Source organism: Scyliorhinus canicula, chromosome 13 (assembly GCF_902713615.1).
Source record: "Scyliorhinus canicula chromosome 13, sScyCan1.1, whole genome shotgun sequence".
In the NCBI taxonomy this organism is placed as follows: Eukaryota; Metazoa; Chordata; class Chondrichthyes; order Carcharhiniformes; family Scyliorhinidae; genus Scyliorhinus; species Scyliorhinus canicula.
Window position 1 is genome coordinate 116,693,726 of NC_052158.1, and position 17,326 is coordinate 116,711,051.

General features: G+C 46.8%; 1 protein-coding gene across 1 annotated transcript in view; it reads right to left on the reverse strand.

The window, feature by feature from the left end:
• Positions 1–7,699, reverse strand: part of xxylt1 (xyloside xylosyltransferase 1) — a 171,524-nt gene extending 163,825 nt beyond the window's left edge. Inside the window, exon 1 of the mRNA XM_038816169.1 lies at positions 7,205–7,699. Coding sequence (XP_038672097.1) covers positions 7,205–7,699 — 495 coding nt within the window. The remainder of the gene's footprint in view (positions 1–7,204) is intronic.
• Positions 7,700–17,326: the final 9,627 nt, after the last annotated feature.

Below are 17,326 nucleotides of genomic sequence, written 5' to 3' on the forward strand. Positions count from 1 at the left end.
CCTCCATCTATCCTCCCCGGGACAAACCGATGGTTTCCCCGTATTGGGGTCCACACCGAGGACCCCAACTCTTCCCTGTGCCGCCTCCACTGCCCACAGATTTTGAGCGTAGCCGCCACCACCGGGCTCGTAGTATACCTCGTTGGAGGGAGCGGCAGTGGCGCAGTTGCCAGCGCCTCCAGACTCGTACCCTCACAAGATGCTGCTCCCAGCCTCTTCCATGCTACCCCCTCCCCCTCCAGCACCCACTTGCGCATCATCGCCACATTAGCAGCCCAGTAGTATCCAAAAAGGCCGTCAGGATAAAAATGGGGAGGCATTGGAACAGTTACAAAAACCTCGGGAGCACCGTCATCTTCACTGACTGCACCCTACCCGCCAAAGACAGCAGTAGCGCTTCCCACCTCTTGAACTCCTCCTCCACCTGCTCCAACAGCCTCATGAAATTAAGTCTATGCAGGGCCTCCCAGCTCCTGGCCACCTCGACCCCCAAATATCTAAAGCTCCTCTCAGCCCTTTTTAGTGGGAGCTCACCAATCCCCCTCTCCTGGTCCCCTGGGTGAACCACGAACAGCTTGCTCTTCCCCATGTTGAGCTTATACCCTGAAAATTCCCTGAACTCCCCGAGGATCCTCATTACCTCCAGGATCCCCCCCCACCGGGTCCTCGACATAAAGTAGCAGGTCATCCGCATAGAGCAAGACCCTATGCTACTTCCCACCCCGCACCAGCCCCTCCAGTGCCGCGACTCCCTCAGTGCCATAGCCAGGGGTTCAATCACCAGTGCAAAGAGCAGGGGGACACAGGAGACACCCCTGCCTCGTCCCTCGGTACAGCCCAAAGTACTCAGACCTCCTCTTGTTCATGGCCACACTCGCCACCGGGGCCTCATACAACCTGACCCACCTGATGAACTCCTCCCCAAACCCGAACCTCTTCAGCACCTCCCACAAGTACCCCCACTCTACCCGATCAAAGGCCTTCTCGGCGTCCATCGCCGCCACTATCTCCGCCTCCCCCTCACTTGCCAACATCATAATGAAGTTCAGGAGCCTCCCACATTCGCATTCAATTGCCTCCCCTTCACAAACCCCGTCTGGTCTTCGTGAATGACCTGCGGTACACAATCCTCAATTCTCGAGGCTAAGACCTTCGCCAGCACCTTAGCATCCACATTTAACAGTGAAATCGGCCTGTAACACCCACACTGCAGGGGGTCCTTGTCCCGCTTCAGGATCAGGGAAATAAATGCCCTGGACATCATCGGGGGCAAAGCCCCACCCTCCCTTGCATCATTGAAGGTCCTAACCAACAGCGGGCCCAGCAAATCCACATACTTTTTGTAAAATTCGGCCGGGAAACCATCCGGCCCCGGTGCCTCGTGATCAGCACCCGACTCATAACGAAGAAATCGATCCAGGAACAGGCGAGAAAAGGTGCTGCACAGACTGTGGGGGTCAAAGGCCTTTTCTCCCAGAGCTCTGAAAATTAATAAATTGCTTCTTTACTCAAAGGTCTACTGGTGAATATTTTCACCTACATCTTGATAAATGGTCGAGCTCAACCGCTCCATGGAATCTTCCACTCGCAGATCCCGATCCTGCACAACTGCAGGGAACTCAACAGGTGGGAACACATCTGTTCCTTCTGCTCTCTGCACCAGGCAGCAAACTGTGACTTCTAGCATCCTTCCACCACTGCCCAGCTGAGCATCACTGTGATTGTTATTAAGGTCCCCATTGATGTTAGATGCAAGGGTAACCCAAAAGCCAGAAGGGTAACTTGCTTATTTTGAAAACAAACACACCCAATCCTGGAATCAAACCTATTCCACACCTTTGAATGGCCCTTGTCCCAAAACAATATCACATATGGTTTAATTCTAAGAGTCAAATCCAGAAATAATTACCACACACGCATTGATTACTGCTGATTCAATGTAGACTTTGAGGTTTTCAAACAGCAGTTTCTAGCATATAATCCAGCTTTTGGGAGAAATTCCGCTTCCAGCTGGGCATGGCTATGATCTTAGCTGCTCATCAGGGGCTTCTCCTGGAGCAGAGCTAATCCTGCTACAGATAGGCCATTTTTCCCTTTTGATAACATCCTTGACTTTTAGCATGCCAAGTGTGACATGCATTCTTTTGTCACCACTTTGAACTCGCGTCTTCTGTAAATTTTCTCCTACAAGAAGAGGTGGATGAACAACTGCAGTCCTACCTGCAGGACAGCACCTCCACATGGTTAAGAGTCTGTGCGCTCCCAGAAGCTTCTTGGAGGGCTGAGTGAGTCTGTGGGGCACAAACTCCTCCATGTTTAGCGAGCAGCATGTGTCCTGTCTCCTCAGCCACAGAGTGTTGTATGATCTATGTCCACGGGTCTGTCCCAATTGCTGGACGTTTCATTCATCTTTCCTGACCAATACACTCTGGTAACACGCTCTGGTTACCAGAGCTGGACTCTCTTTGTTGTGGTTAAGGTGCAGTCTTCACTCCTCCACACCAAGGTGATGTGCCGCCCCTCCCTCACCACACTGACGGATGCCTGGAGGTCGACATCCAAACACATCAGAAGTCTTGCCCTGGTTCTCCTGGGTACCTGTTGTGACATCCTGGTATTGAAATGGAGGTGTTGGAGAGTTCAAATGTATGTTTGCTTCATCTCAGGAATAACATTAGCTAGGAAATGTTCCAGGAACGGGGAGTTCTCTGTTACATAAAAATAATTCAGGCCTTGATCTTGGGCATGGCTGCCTTCCTATTAATACACGCAGGCCACCATGGAATGGTTCCCTGCTGTGTGGTAAAGTTAAGTGGTTGGCCTCATTGAGCTCTTCACTACTATTGGATGATGTGAAGTTAGAGGTGCCCAAGGCATTGCTCATTCAATGGTCTCACATCTTTAGGGTCTTCTTGTAGAACAGTTGGGAGAGACTGTTTAATCCAGGGCCACATGTGGTGAGAACACCCCCTCCCCTTCCAGCAGGCAGACTGTTCAATTCTACCACTTTGCTGGCACCTGCATTAGCTGCAAATTGCAGTCTGCACACACATGCACAAAAGGAGACTAAGATAGGAGACTAGGTCACCTATGTGGAGCCAAGCGCTGAGCGAGGAAAGTGAATGTACAAAGCAATGGACCATGCAAACCTTTTCACAGATAATTCTGGTGTTTCAGATGGGATACAGCAGAGAGGCAGCAGTACAATGTTTTTCTTTACGTGCTCAAATGCATTTGCCAGCTCTTCAGACTGCAATCAAATTGGCAGACACAAAACTCCAGTGGGCCCAAGGTGGGTCTTTTATCTTGTCCACTCAGGAGTCAGTCCACCTCAATTCTCTCCCTGGGCCTACATAATTAGGTGGCTGAGCCATTTCTCCATCAATTATGGGCAAAACATGAGACTATAATACACAAAATTAGTCGCATAGATTCTAAATAAGAATGGGATGGCTTTCCTTTCAGTGCCATGTCAGCAATCAGGTTTTGTCAGCTTTGTGATTGGGCAATTCTTTGAAATGCTTGTATTTGCAGATTGGGGAAAGTAGATTAATTATCTCTTATACAAGATACCCCCAGAGAGAAACTTAATTCAAATGTCAACATAGCAACCTGTTGTATGTATGAATCTTTAGACACGAGTTAAGAGTTCAGTTTGAACGGAGTCAAAATTGAATGCTGGACTCCATGTACATAAGGATAGCTGTCAAATCTATTTCCCAGTTAAGTATTTTAGATTACTAAAGCGAAGGGGAAAGTATATTCTCAGAATAGTTTAACCTTTTGTGGACAAGTTAATTCCTTACCATGCACTGTTAGTTCATGAACGATCTAAACTTTTGTGCAATTATCTTATTTATAAATAAATCCAATCACCAGTTTTAAATTGACTGCAATGGTATACCAACTCTCAGAATAGACAGAAAAGTGGTGGACTTCCCATACACAGTAATTAATTGCTGATCCTATGCATAGCGTTGCATTCATCCATGCATAGGTTTTGACCCATTGCAGGATTGGTCTGCTTATGGAAACTGCATAGCAGCCGCAACGTAACTTGGATGTCACTTAAAATGAAGATTTGAAAAGCTTAAGAGTTACCTGAAAAAGTTAAAATTGAACAAACATTGATCCATTTATTGAGTGGATTCAGAGGCACATCTTTTTCACTGCTGCATCCCTTCCCAATAAATACAAAAAAATTTGGGAGGTGGCATCACATGTTTCATTGATTGATTGATTTGTCACATGGACTGAAGTACAGTGAAAAGTATTTTTCTGCGACCGAGGCAACGTACACAGTACATACATAGTAGACAAAAGAATAATCGACAGAGAACATTGACAAATGGTACATTGACAAACAGTGATTGGTTACAGTGCAGAACAAGGGGCCAAACAAAGCAAATACATGAGCAAGAGCAGCATAGGGCATCGTGAATAGTGTTCTTACAGGGATCAGATCAGTCCGAGGGAGAGTCGTTGAGGAGTCTTGTAGCTGTGGGGAAGAAGCTGTTCCTATGTCTGGATGTGCGGGTCTTCAGACTTCTGTACCTTCTGCCTGATGGAAGGATCTGGAAGAACGCAATGTCTGGGTGGGAGGGGTCTCTGGTAATGCTGTCTGCCTCCGAGGCAGCGGGAGGTGTAGATAGAATCAATGGGAGGGTGGCAAGCTTGTGTGATGCGTTGGGCTGAATTCACCACACTCTGCAGTTTCTTGCGATCTTGGACCGAACAGTTGCCATACTAAGCTGTGATGCTCCCACTAAGCTGCATGCGTGAGTGGCTGTGAAGTGTTCTAGAAAGTACAGCATAGGCCTTATTCTATGTTGAACAGGTATACAGCCACACCAATAAAATTTAAAGAGCACACGTTGATAAAACTATTGTGCTACAATTTTAAAGGGAACATTGCTTCTATCTGCTTGTATTCTAGCGTTCTGGATAGAAAGGCCAACATTCCACTGGTCTTTTTTTTGTACCATGCCATTTTAATTAACTATGTATATCAGTGTTTTCAAACTTTTGTCCCAGGGACCCATTTTTACCAACCAGCCAACCTTCGGAACCCACACCGCCCAAACTTCGCGACCCACCATTTTCAATGTGATAGGCGAGTCTGCCTGGTCCTCATGGTCTCACTTGCTTTGTCATTCAATGTTACATTTCGGTATGGGTTGTTCATCAGAGGTCCCGGAGATCCCACCAACACGGCTTTATCCTGCTGTGGATTCTCCTGAGCCACTCTCTGTAGCAGGTTTAGTTGTGAGATCCTGGCCTGTTTGTGACTCTTGCCCTCTCCTTATTATAAAATAATCCACTTTAAATTTTACCATCCTGTTGTTTGTTTGCTGCTGATAAAAGAGGAATCCCAATTGCGGCCAGAGCATGTCAGTGTTCTGGGTGTATGACCTGCTCTCTGCCGCTTCAGGCAAGAAGACTGCATTGAAATTTTTTTTTTTTAAATCTTCTCCTAGGTCAGAGCGCTGATGTCAGGGGGTGGCTGTTTTTCTTGCTGGACTCTGAGCTTGTGCACCGATGAGCGGGCACACACAGTCTGAAAGCCGGTCACGGCCGTCATTTCTAAAAGCCGGCTGCTGCGGCCATTGCGCAATAATACCCGCGATCGGGAACACCGCATTGGATGGCTCCGCGGCCCTCCCACGACCCACCCGTGGGTTGCAACCCCGACTTTGAAAATGACTGATGTGCATACATCTCTACTGATTTTAGTCTTTCACCATTTATCTTCTATACTTTTTATGCCTAAAACGAATGGCCTCACATTTGTCTACAATCACATTTATTTGTCACAGTTTTGCTGAATTAATCTATTAAAACTTATTTGTAATTGCAGGCTTTCATCCACACTGTTTAAAAAGTCATCGATCTGGATTTGAACATGCAGGATCTCCCATCATATAAATTATTGTCAAATGCAGACCATTGTGGCTCACCCTCAGTCACATCCTCCCAACTCTTTAAGGGCCGGATTTTCCATTGACACCCGCAGCGTGTTTCGTGGTGGCATTGGTACCTTCTGGTCCTGCTGTTCTCAATGGAGTTTCCCTTTGTTTGCACCCTCCCAGCCACCTGGAACACGCAGCGGGGGTTCACCATCGGTAGGACCGGACGATCCCGCCGGCATGAATTGCTGGAAGATTCCGGCCTCTTCTCCTGGAGCTCTTAATCAGCTCATTAAATTTCCCTTCAATTGCATGGGCTTCAATCTTAGTTAACAGTCCTTTATGAGAAACATCCTCAAATATCTGCTGGATACCCAGCTCAACAACTGCCTTAGACATTCCCTGTCCGCTACTGTAGCTCTTCGAAAAATTCAATGGGTAAATAATACCTGACAAACTTTTTACAAATCCATGCTTCTTTCCTCTAATGACAATTTTCAAGGTGTTCCGGCACTCTGTCCTCAATTATAATTTCCTGGGCGGCATGGTAGCACAGTGGTTAGCACGGTTGTTTCACAGCCCGGTTTGATTCCCAGCTTGGGTCACTGTCTGTGTGGAGTCTGCACGTTCTCCCCGTGTCTGCGTGGGTTTCCTCCCACAAGACCCGAAAGACGTGCTTATTAGGTGAACTGGACATTCTGAATTCTCCATGTACCTGAACAGGCGCTGGAGTGTGGCGACTAGGGGATTGTCACAGTAATGTCATCGCAGTGTTAATGTAAGCAAACTTATGACATTAGTAAAGATTATTATTAGGCTAACAGGTCTATGATTCCCTGACTTCCCTCTCCCTCCTTAAATAGTGGGCTGATATGTGCATTTTTCCACTCAAATGTAATGGTCCCGAAATTAGAGAACGTTGGAAGATGATTGAAGTTTTAAAGTTCTCCCCAACTTCCTTTGAAAGCCCTGGGGTGAAAGCCCTCAGGGTCCTGCAAGTGCCCATTCAAACCAAGCATAACATGACTTTGGGTACATGTGGACATGCACCAACTGGAAAATTCCTTTACAAAAGGTGATAACGTTGTATCGGTGGTGCTTTCAAGTTTAGCATTCCCCTCAGAAACCACATGAAACTATTTTGTAAGGAGGAATGTTCAAACTCAGGTGGCTGTCTCGCAGGGTCTGTCCAATCTAACCAAAAAATCCATTCAAAACAAAATACACTTGAAGACAGTTGAAAACACTTATTGTCGATGCCAGTGGACAGGGTTTAGGTTATAAACGTGGTCAGATACCTGGTAGCTGAAAGTAGCGTCTTGCAGCAGCTCCTGCAGGAGCGGTTCCCCTATTTCCTTGCTGGGCATGTCAGCAACAAAATGCAGATGCAGCACCTCACCGTCCGCAAACATCGCGTGTTTCACCATCGACTTCATGGCAACCGTGAATTTGTCTCGGAGCCCGGGGTTCCTGTCCACCTTGGTGAACATCATCAGTGCGTGAAAGCGGCCGCTGTCCTTGCCCGCGCTCTGCCCGGGCTCGCTGCCCGCCGAGCGGCCGCTGCCCGCAGCCTCAGCCGCCCTCCTGCCGCTCAGATTGACGGCGGGCTGAGCATCGCCCTTGCCTGCCTGGCTCTCCTTCATTCTGCGGGTGGTGCTGGAGAAATTCTCGTGGTTGGAGCCAAAGTAGTAGAAGGCGGACACTGCGAGTGCCGCCGCCAAGAGCAGTGCAATCTGGTAGGAGCGGCAACTGAGCTTGGCCGGACCCTGGACCATCTTCCGCCACAAAGCCATGGTGTGTGCGCCCGGAGTCACAGACTGGCCTCCAATGGGGGGGGGGGGGGGGGTCACCGGGGGGGAGGCAGGCCAATCCCAGGCAGGGTTACCCATCACCACCGCCAATCAAATGCTGAACTGGCTGTGATGCGCTTTCACTGAGAAGTGGAGCAGCCAATGGAGAGACACGTTTCCGGAAATAACCCCGGGCTTTAAAGAGCCGGCGAGGGTCGGGAGGCACAGCGGAGGGGATGGGACGGTGGTTAGCACTACTGCCTCACCGAGCCCGGTGACTGTGTGGAGTATGATGTGTAGATGCCGGCGTTGGACTGGGGTGAGCACAGTAAGAAGTCTTACACCAGGTTAAATTCCAACAGGTTTGTTTCAAACACGAGCTTTCGGAGCACTGCTCCTGCATCACCCGAGGAAGGAGCTGTGCTCCGAATGCCAGTGTTTGAAACAAACCTGTTGGACTTTAACCTGGTGTTGTAAGACTTCTTACTGTGTGGAGCATGTACGTTGTATGTGTGTGTCTGTGCGGAATTTGCACATTCCCTGTCTGCGTGGAGTTTGCACATTCTCTCCCTGTCTGCGCGGAGTTTGCACATTCTCTCCCTGTCTGCGCGGAGTTTGCACATTCTCTCCCTGTCTGCGCGGAGTTTGTAAATTCTCTCCCTGTCTGTGTGAAGTTTGCACATTCTCTCCGGGTCGGCATGGGTTTCCAGCGGGTGCTCCCGTTACCGCCACAATCCAAAGCTAAATTGTCCCTTGGTGTTCAGGGAATGTGCAGGTCAGGTGGGGTTAGGGCAGGGGAGCAAACCGAAGCAGGGTGTTCTTTCAGAGGATTGGGGCAGATTCCTGTGGAGTGATATCCACCTGGGGGAAGTTTCTCTGGATTGGGGGGGGGGGGGGGGGGAATTACTAGATGTGTGCATAGAGGAGGTTATCAGAGGGCTTGGGCAACCAGATTGGGCAGCAGCAATGCGGTCCAGACTTTTTGGGGGAGGGTGGCTGTCGAGGCTGTGGTTTGGGTCCGGTGTTATCAAGACAGTGTGCTGTGTAAGGGCAGGTGGTAGGGCACTGGGAATTGGTGAGGTACCATCCAGATGGGGGGGGGGGGGGGGAGATACTATCCTGAATGTGGGGTGGATACAATCCAGACTTGGGGGGGGGGGGGTTTAAGTGGGTACACTCCAGACTGGGGGGGGGGGGGGTGGTAGTGGGTACACTCCAGACTGGGGGAGGGGGGGGGGGGGGGTAGTGGGTACAATCCAGACTGAGAGGAGGGTGTTTTCCAGGATGGGGAGGAGGGGAGTTATTATCCATGAGGTGGACGGGGATGATGTGTGTACTGTCCAGAATGGTATACTACCTTGAATGGGTGTGGAGGTTGGGGCACTATTCAGAATGGGAGGGGTGAGGAGTGATTAGTATGTAGACTGGCTGGGGGCGGGGATACTATCCACATTGGGGAGGGGGGTGGATGTGGAAATAGGGCACCATCCATTAACAGGGGGGGGGGGGGAAGAGGGAGATGAGGTGGTGTGAGAGACTATCCAGACCATGTGGAGGCTGGAGCACTATATTGAATGGAAGGATGGGGTGTGATACTATCCAGAGTAGGTTGAGGTACTACCTCAACTGGCTGGGGGAAGGGATACTATCCAGATTGGGGAGGGGGTGGATGTGGAGATGGGGCACTATTCATTCGGGGGGGGGGGGGGGCATGATACTATTCAGACCGTATTGGGAGGGGATGTGGAGGGGTGATTGTTGTCCAATCTATAGGAGCATACTGCACATGCGTAAGAATCAAAGATCTAAAATATGGGGTAAACGGTGTGATGACAGCAAGCAACCTGGTCCACAGAACAACCATCTTAAATATATAAAATACACAACAGTGGTCACTTCAAGCAGGCCGAAGGTCCCAACCAAGCAGAAGTGTGGTTGAACTGGCCATAGGTGTACCAGATATCACAGTGCATTGTCTTGCAGTGAAGACAAGCAGCAAAGGGGTCAAAACGCTGTATTACACAATGGGTCAAACAAGTGATCTGCAAAGGCAAAACTATGTCTGATGAAGTAATTAAAGCACTTAATGCCTCCTTCAATCTGCAAAAAATATAGTCAGAGACAGGATTGTTGGAGTTTTGGATGAAATATCGTCTGACCACTTGCAGTCAAGAGATTATTTAACCTTAAAGGCAATTAACTAAGTAGACAAGCTAAGGTCAGGAAGCAAATTCACTCAGTGATTCAGGGTAATAGGGAGAACCATACCCTGAAAATGACCGACTCAGTGCAGTATGTTAAATTGAAAAGTGGAGAGCTGATTATACAAAATCAGAGGAGGCAGGAAGTGTGTCCATTAGCTGCCCCAGCTAACTGTAATCAGTGTGACGAGTAAAAACACTGATGCAAAATGGTTGTCAAAGAGGCCGAATGACATTCTTGCAGGAGTGTCACTTTAAGGCTCTGTGTTGCAGAAAGGAGCCTGTACAGAATAAGCAAAACGAAAAGCCTTTGAAAGATGGCAAAATCCATGATAGAAAAGGCATCAATGATGTTGAGATGCCTTTTTTTGGGGAGACCCAAGTGGAAGCTACGGTTTGCTGCTATCTTTATAGCGGGAAACAAAACATGCTTAAGCTAGAAAGAGGCGCTGCTGCTTCAGTTCTTTCTGATGCCGAATAGTGGTTGGGGAAAAGTTATCTTCAGTCATCATGCAAAACAAATACTCAGGCCAGAAGATATAGAACTTAAGGTCACAGGATAACTGAATGCAACCCTTCACTGAAACCGTTTGTGATCCTGAACCCAAGCTGTTCACTGTTAAGCAGGGAAGCCTGTACTGACTTTCATCCAATTTGCAGAGAAGAGGAATTGAAACACTCCAGAGCTGAATATCCACAGCTGTTCACAGGACAAGGAAAATTGACAGCATACCACATTCTACATCACAAAACAAAATCAGTCTGTCTGTTTACAGCTAGGAAGTTTGCTCATCTATTCTTGCCAAAGGCAAAGGAGGAAATTGATTCTTATGTTGAAGGGGTCATATCACCTGTGGTAAATTCCACAAGCTGTTGCCTGGGGATGGCCCCAGTGCCTAAACCCAATGGATCGATTATAATTTATGCAGATCCTTAGTCTGAATTTTGGAATATAAACCGGGAAAGGAAAGCATAATTATGAGAGAAGATTTTGGAAGTGGAGTTTGGAAACTGTCATGTGACAATCATCTGGGGGGGATTCTTGAGGGGCCATCCACTTGGTATTCTGAGTGGAGAGTGTATTTGCCCACAGTCATCTTGTATGCTTTAAAGGGCCTTTCTGTGAATAATAATCTTTATTAGTATCACAAGTAGCTTACATTAACACTGCAATGAAGTTATTGAAAAAAGTCCCTAGTCGCCACACTGTGGCGCCTGTTCGGGTACACTAGAATTCAGAACGTCCAATTTACCTAACAAGCACATCTTTTGGGACTTGTGGGAGGAAACTGGAGCACCCGGAGGAAACCCACGCAGACAGTGGGAGAATGTGCAGACTGAGCACAGATAGTGATCCAAGCCTGGAATAGAACCTGGGGTCCTGGCGCTGTGAAGCTGCAGTACTAACCACTGTGCTACCGTCAATCATAGATGAAGATATACTTTGTAATCAGTGTTAATCCTGAAATCTGTGTGTAATTGTTAAGGCAGGGGGGAGTAAGTGGTGAATTCTACAGATTCACCTCTCTCTGGGTGAAGACATTTCTCCTCTCCTCACTCCTAAAAGGTTTACCCCTTATCCTCAAACTATGACCCCCTAGTTCTGGACTCCCCAACCATTGGGAACATTCTTTCTGAATCTACCGTGTCTTTATCCTGTTTGAATTTTGAAAGTTTCTATGACAGCCCCTTTCACTCTTCTAAACTCCCATGACTATAATCCTAACCGTCTTAATCTCTCCTAATATGACAGTCCCGCATCCCAGGAATCAGCCTGGCAATCCTTTGCTGTTCTCCCTCCAAAGCAAGATCATCCTTCCTCAGATAAGGAGGCTCCAGACTTGCCTGCACCAAAGAAAAGAGATGCACTGGAATTTGCTTTGATTGATTGGCTGGGGAGTCAATAAATTGGCCCAAAAGGCTGGACTCGGCCTGGTAATAGGTGAGGATTGGATCCAATCCCAGTGAGATGGTTCTCAGAGACCCGAGGGTTTCAGTTTGATTCATGGCAACTTAGAGACAAGATCCTACTCTCTTCCCTCCATGTTTCTCCAGAAAGGCTGTATTCTTGGGACTGCAGAGAACCTGAATGAGCGAATCTACAGGAAAAACATTACAGGCTGCAGACAAAGGCAATACTGTGTCTCCCTTCTCTCCAGAAAGGATATGGATGGTGTTTTTCTGAAACTACAGAGACTGGAATAAACCTACGGTTAAAAATGTCAAACTGAAACACGGGTTGAAGAGGAGCAGGGTACTGTAAACCCTCACCTAACCTGCACACCATTGGACTGCAGGAGGAAACCCATGCAGACAGAAGGATAAAGTGCAAACTCCACGCAGTCAAAGGCCGGAATTAAACCCGGATCCCTGGCGCTGAGGCAGTGCTAACCACTGTGCCACCACGCCACCCATCTTAATATGATGGAATTGTGCCAGCTTCACAGAAAATGGCATTCGCATTCATGATAATACATACAAACTATACACTGACGGAATGAAACCTTTTTCTTTCAATAAAGGATACTCTGCAAATAGAAGTGGGAGCCTCTACTTCCAACATTGATTTGAATTCCGAGTGATACCAACAATTGAAATTAATACCTTGATCCAGAGAGTGGGAGATAAACTCAGCTATTCAATAAAAAGTATGTTCCGTGCTTGAGACATTGATAGACCACTGACAGAGAAAAGTCGCAGAAACCTGCACAATTACCTGAAATTGGACCGTCACAAATGTGATTTCGCAGAACTCTATCTGATTTAGAGGCATTGAGGAAGTTTTTTTTTTTGAGTTTCAATGCACTGGGGTTGAGAGGCCTTCAACCAAATGGATTTTGTTGAAAACTGGGAAATACCTTGGGCATATCAGGGAGAGTACATACAGCAACAAATGTTCAGGCAGCAAGACCTACATTTAGCTAATGGTGTTCCAAAATGGAGCAAACATTTTAACAGCAAACCCAAACTTTTGAGTAGAGGTTGAGGCTCTCAAGTAAAATTTTAGATTATAGTGATGCATGTATTTTGGATGTTGGAATTCCAGTTAATGATCCAACATTTTTCAGGAAACAGTCTGACCAATAATGCAGCACCATCTAGTGATCAGAACCTGTAATTATGTTAACTGGATTTTTTTTTAAAGGAGGTAAAATGTGACAAAATACAAAAAAGTAACATTTTGAAGTCAGCATGGGATCAACTAAGACATTTTCAACTCCAGGGCTGTCGGGAGGGTCACGGGAACATGCGTCGCAACGTTCGCGATCGTGGGAAGTAGTGCCCAATGGCATGACTGGCTTTTAAAAATGCCGGCCGTGACCAGCTTTCACAATGCCAGCCGTTCCACGCAGGTGTGTCCCCTCAACAATGCTCAGGCCCGGATCCCAGCAGGGCAGATCATCTCTGCCTGATGTCAATGTGCTGACCCAGGAGTAGATTTCATTATTTTTTTTAAAATCGCTGGAGCGACAACAGAGGGCAGGCACGCTGACATCGCGTGTTCTGAGCACAAGAGGGATTCCTCCATTTTGCAGCCGCCAGCAGTGTGAACTCCAGGGCCTCTGGTGAACAACCTATGAAAAAGCTGAAAACAGGAACAAAGCAGCATAAAGATGATTACTTGTGGTGTGGGTTTATTGATTGTGCCACTGCAAAGCAGGATTCAAAGTTCATGTGTGTTATATGCAGGGAAGCACCTACAAATTAAAGTTTTAAACCCTCAAAACTTAAAAGGCATTTGAAGACTAAGCATGGAGTGTTCGAGGGCAAATCTCTTGATTTTTATCCACGGATGCAGGGAGATCTTAAATCATCAGCTGAAGTCATTATCAGAAATGTAACATTGAATAACAAAGCAACAGGCTCACCTGTCACATTAAAGACCAGTGAAAATAGTGGGTTGCGAAGTTCAGGTGCCATGGGTCGCCAAGGATGGCCGGTTGGTAAAACGGGACTTGGGCAAAAATGTTTGAAAAACACCGCTATAGGATTACTGATACACGGATGGTTCCAGGCATGAGAAACATCAGTATGAGGATAGATTGGAAAGGCTGGGGCTGTTCTCTGGAAAGAAGGCAGCTAAGAGATTTGATAGAGGTGTTCAATTTCTTAAAGGGGTGGACAAACTAGATAGGGAGAAACTATTCCTGCTTGTAAAATGATTTGAGTTCATGAGGGCACAGATTTAAAGCAATTTGCAAAATATGCAAATGTACTGAGAGAAAAATATTTTCACACAGCAAGTGTTTCGGGACTGGAATGCACTACTTGGAGGTATGGTAGAGGCCAGTTCAATCAAGGCATTAGATGATTACTTGAAACCAAAAAATATGCAAGGATATGGGGAAAAGACAGGAAAATGGCACAGTCACAATGTTCATTTGGAGAGCTGCGCAGAATGGCTTCTTTCTGCGGCGCAACAATTCTGTGAAAACCTCCCCATGGTCAGATAATGAATGGTGCTTTATAGCAGTATCAATCTTCATGTCTTGTAGGAATAACATCAGGATCACTCGTACAGTGAATGAAAAAGTCAGATTAACTTTTTCCAAAATATTTGGATTTGTTTCCATTGATGCTTTGAGAATTAAATTTCATAACTTCATTCATTCCTCTCCTTGGGGTGGGGTAGGGAGGGGGGGGGGGGGCAGTGAGTATCACTTGATCTGGTAGCACTGCTAATTTGATTTGGCACAACTCTGCAAGGTGAACCAGATGATGTATGATGTAACTTGGACTTAAATGAGAGTTTTGGTTAGCTAATAATTTCAGGTATTTTTCAGCAATGGAGAGGATATGGGCCTTTCTTCTTGGGCGAAGCAAGATCGCATGTCTGGCAGCATTTATTTGTAACATTCAACATGATTTATTGGAATATTGAATCTGATATTTTCTGTTTGGTTGCTCAATGGGTCTCTAACACAGTGGAAAGAAAAATGAACTTGGCTATCGACAAAAAGCATGTGATAATTGCAGTATTAAAATTTCAACTGCTGTTTTTTTAGAGCTTAAATGAAGATGAGAAGGCACTGTCACTCCCTCTTGTTGATGAGAGAAGTTTTGCTTGCTCCCACAATGGACACAAGTGCAACGTAGCAACAGCCTGCCTTATGCCCGAATCAAATCTGGCTTTGTGTCCCATTTCAATGCTATCAGTGAGCATCAGATACAGCAGACAGCAGAACAGGAAATTAGTAGGCGATCACTGTAAAGGCGATGAACAGGCTGAACTTGTTGTCCAGGGAGAGCATTCCAGTTCTACCTGGGCATTTAAAAAAAAGTCTTCTCCCAAGGTTCTTTTCAGACCCACTTAAGGAACTCAAAGCCTGATACAACTAGCTAAGTGTACACATTGCATACTCATCCCATTCTGAATCCTACAATCATGTAGTACAGGGGCACTTGACTTATTGTCCACGTGCTGGCTCTCTGAAAGCTGTTCAATTAGTTACAAATGGCAAAGAAAACAATTTGCATGGGCAGGTGTTACACATTTCACCCATTTACTAACCTGCCTAAGTATGGCGGCATGGGATACAGAGAAATTTGGCTGTCTGGATATAGAATTGGCTGGCCGAAAAAAGACAGCGAGTGGTACTGGATGGAAAATATACCGCCTGGAGGTCGGTGACCAGTGGTGTCCCACAAGGATCTGTTCTGGGACCTCTACCCTTTTTGGTTTTTATAAATGACTTGGATGAGGAAGTGGAAGGGTGGGTTAGTAAGTTTGCCGATTACACGAAGGTTGGGGGAGTTGTCGATAGTGTTGAGGGTTGTTGCACATTACAGCAGGACATTGACAGGATGCAGAGCTGGGTTGAGAAGTGGCAGATGGAGTTCAACCTTGATAAATGAGAAGTGATTCATTTTGGAAGATCGAATTTGAATGCTGAATACAGGGTTAAAGGCAGGATTCTTGGAAGCGTGGAGGAACAGAGGGATTTTGGGGCCCACGTACATAGATCCCTCAAAGTTGCCACCCAGGTTGATAGAGTTGTTAAGAAGGCGTATAGTGTGTTAGCTTTCATAAACAGGGGGATTGAGTTTAAGAGCCGCGAGGTTTTGCTGCAGCTTTATAAAACTCTAGTTAGATCACTCTTGGAATATTGTGTCCATTTCTGGTCGCCTCATTTTAGAAAGGATGTGGATGCTTTGGAGAGGGTACAGAGGAGTTTTACCAAGATGCTGCCTGGACTGCAGGGCATGTGTTATGAAGAAAGTAAGAAGTCTTACAACACCAGGTTAAAGTCCAACAGGTTTGTTTCAAACACAAGCTTTCGGAGCACTGCTCCTTCCACAGGTGAAATCTGACTTCTTACTGTGCTCACCCCAGTCCAACGCCGGCATCACCACATCATCGTTATAAAGAAAGGTCGAGGGAGCTAGGGCTTTTCTCACTGGAGCGAAGAAGGCAGAGAGGTGACTTGATAGAGGTGTACAAGGTGATGAGAGGCATGGATAGAGTGGATAGCCAGAGACATTTCCCCAGGGTGGAAATGGCTGTCATGAGGGGACATAGTTTTAAGGTGATTGGAGGAAGGTATAGGGGAGATGTCAGAGGTAGGTTCTTTACACAGAGAGTGGTGGGTGTGTGGAATGCACTGCCAGCAGAGGTGGTGGAATCGGAGTCATTAGGGACATTTAAGCGACTCTTAGACAGGCACATGGACAGCGGTAAATTGAAGGAGTGTTGGTTAGGTTGATCTTAGATTAGGATAAATGGTCGGCACAACATCGTGGGCTGAAGGGCCTGTACTGTGTTGTACTGTTCTATATGTTCTATGTATGGTATCTATATGTCCACCACCTTACATGCTCACTCTCCACTTTCGAGCAACTGGCCACCTGATTTTCAGGCATTAAAACAGGCAGCAGTGGATTGAATTGAGAGAGATACGGTGGCAGCAGTTAGCACTGCTGCCTCACAGCACCAGGGATCCCAGCCTTGGGGTGACCATCTACGTGGAGTTTGCATTTTCTCCCCATGACAGTGTGGGTTTCCTCCGGATGTTCCAGTTTCATCCATACCCAAGGTGGGGGGAAGGGGTTCTTGGGTTATGGGTATAGGGTGGATACGTGGGTTTGAGTAGGGTGATCATTGTTCGGCACAACATTGAGGGCCGAAGGGCCTGTTCTGTGCTGTACTGTTCTATGTTCTATACTCCAAAGATGTGCAGGTTATATGGATTGGCCACTAAAATTGCCCTTTATTGTCAAAAGATGTGCAGGTTTGGAGGGGTTATGGGGTTAGGGAGGGCGAGTGGGGTGTTCTTTCAGAGGGTCGATGCAGTGTCAATGGGCCGAATGGCCTCCTTATGCACTGTAGGAATCATATAGTTCTATGAATATATACCCCTATGTTCTCCAGGAAACAAGTTAAATCTGAGAACTGTAATGCAGCCACTGCAATATAAAAGACTTAATACAG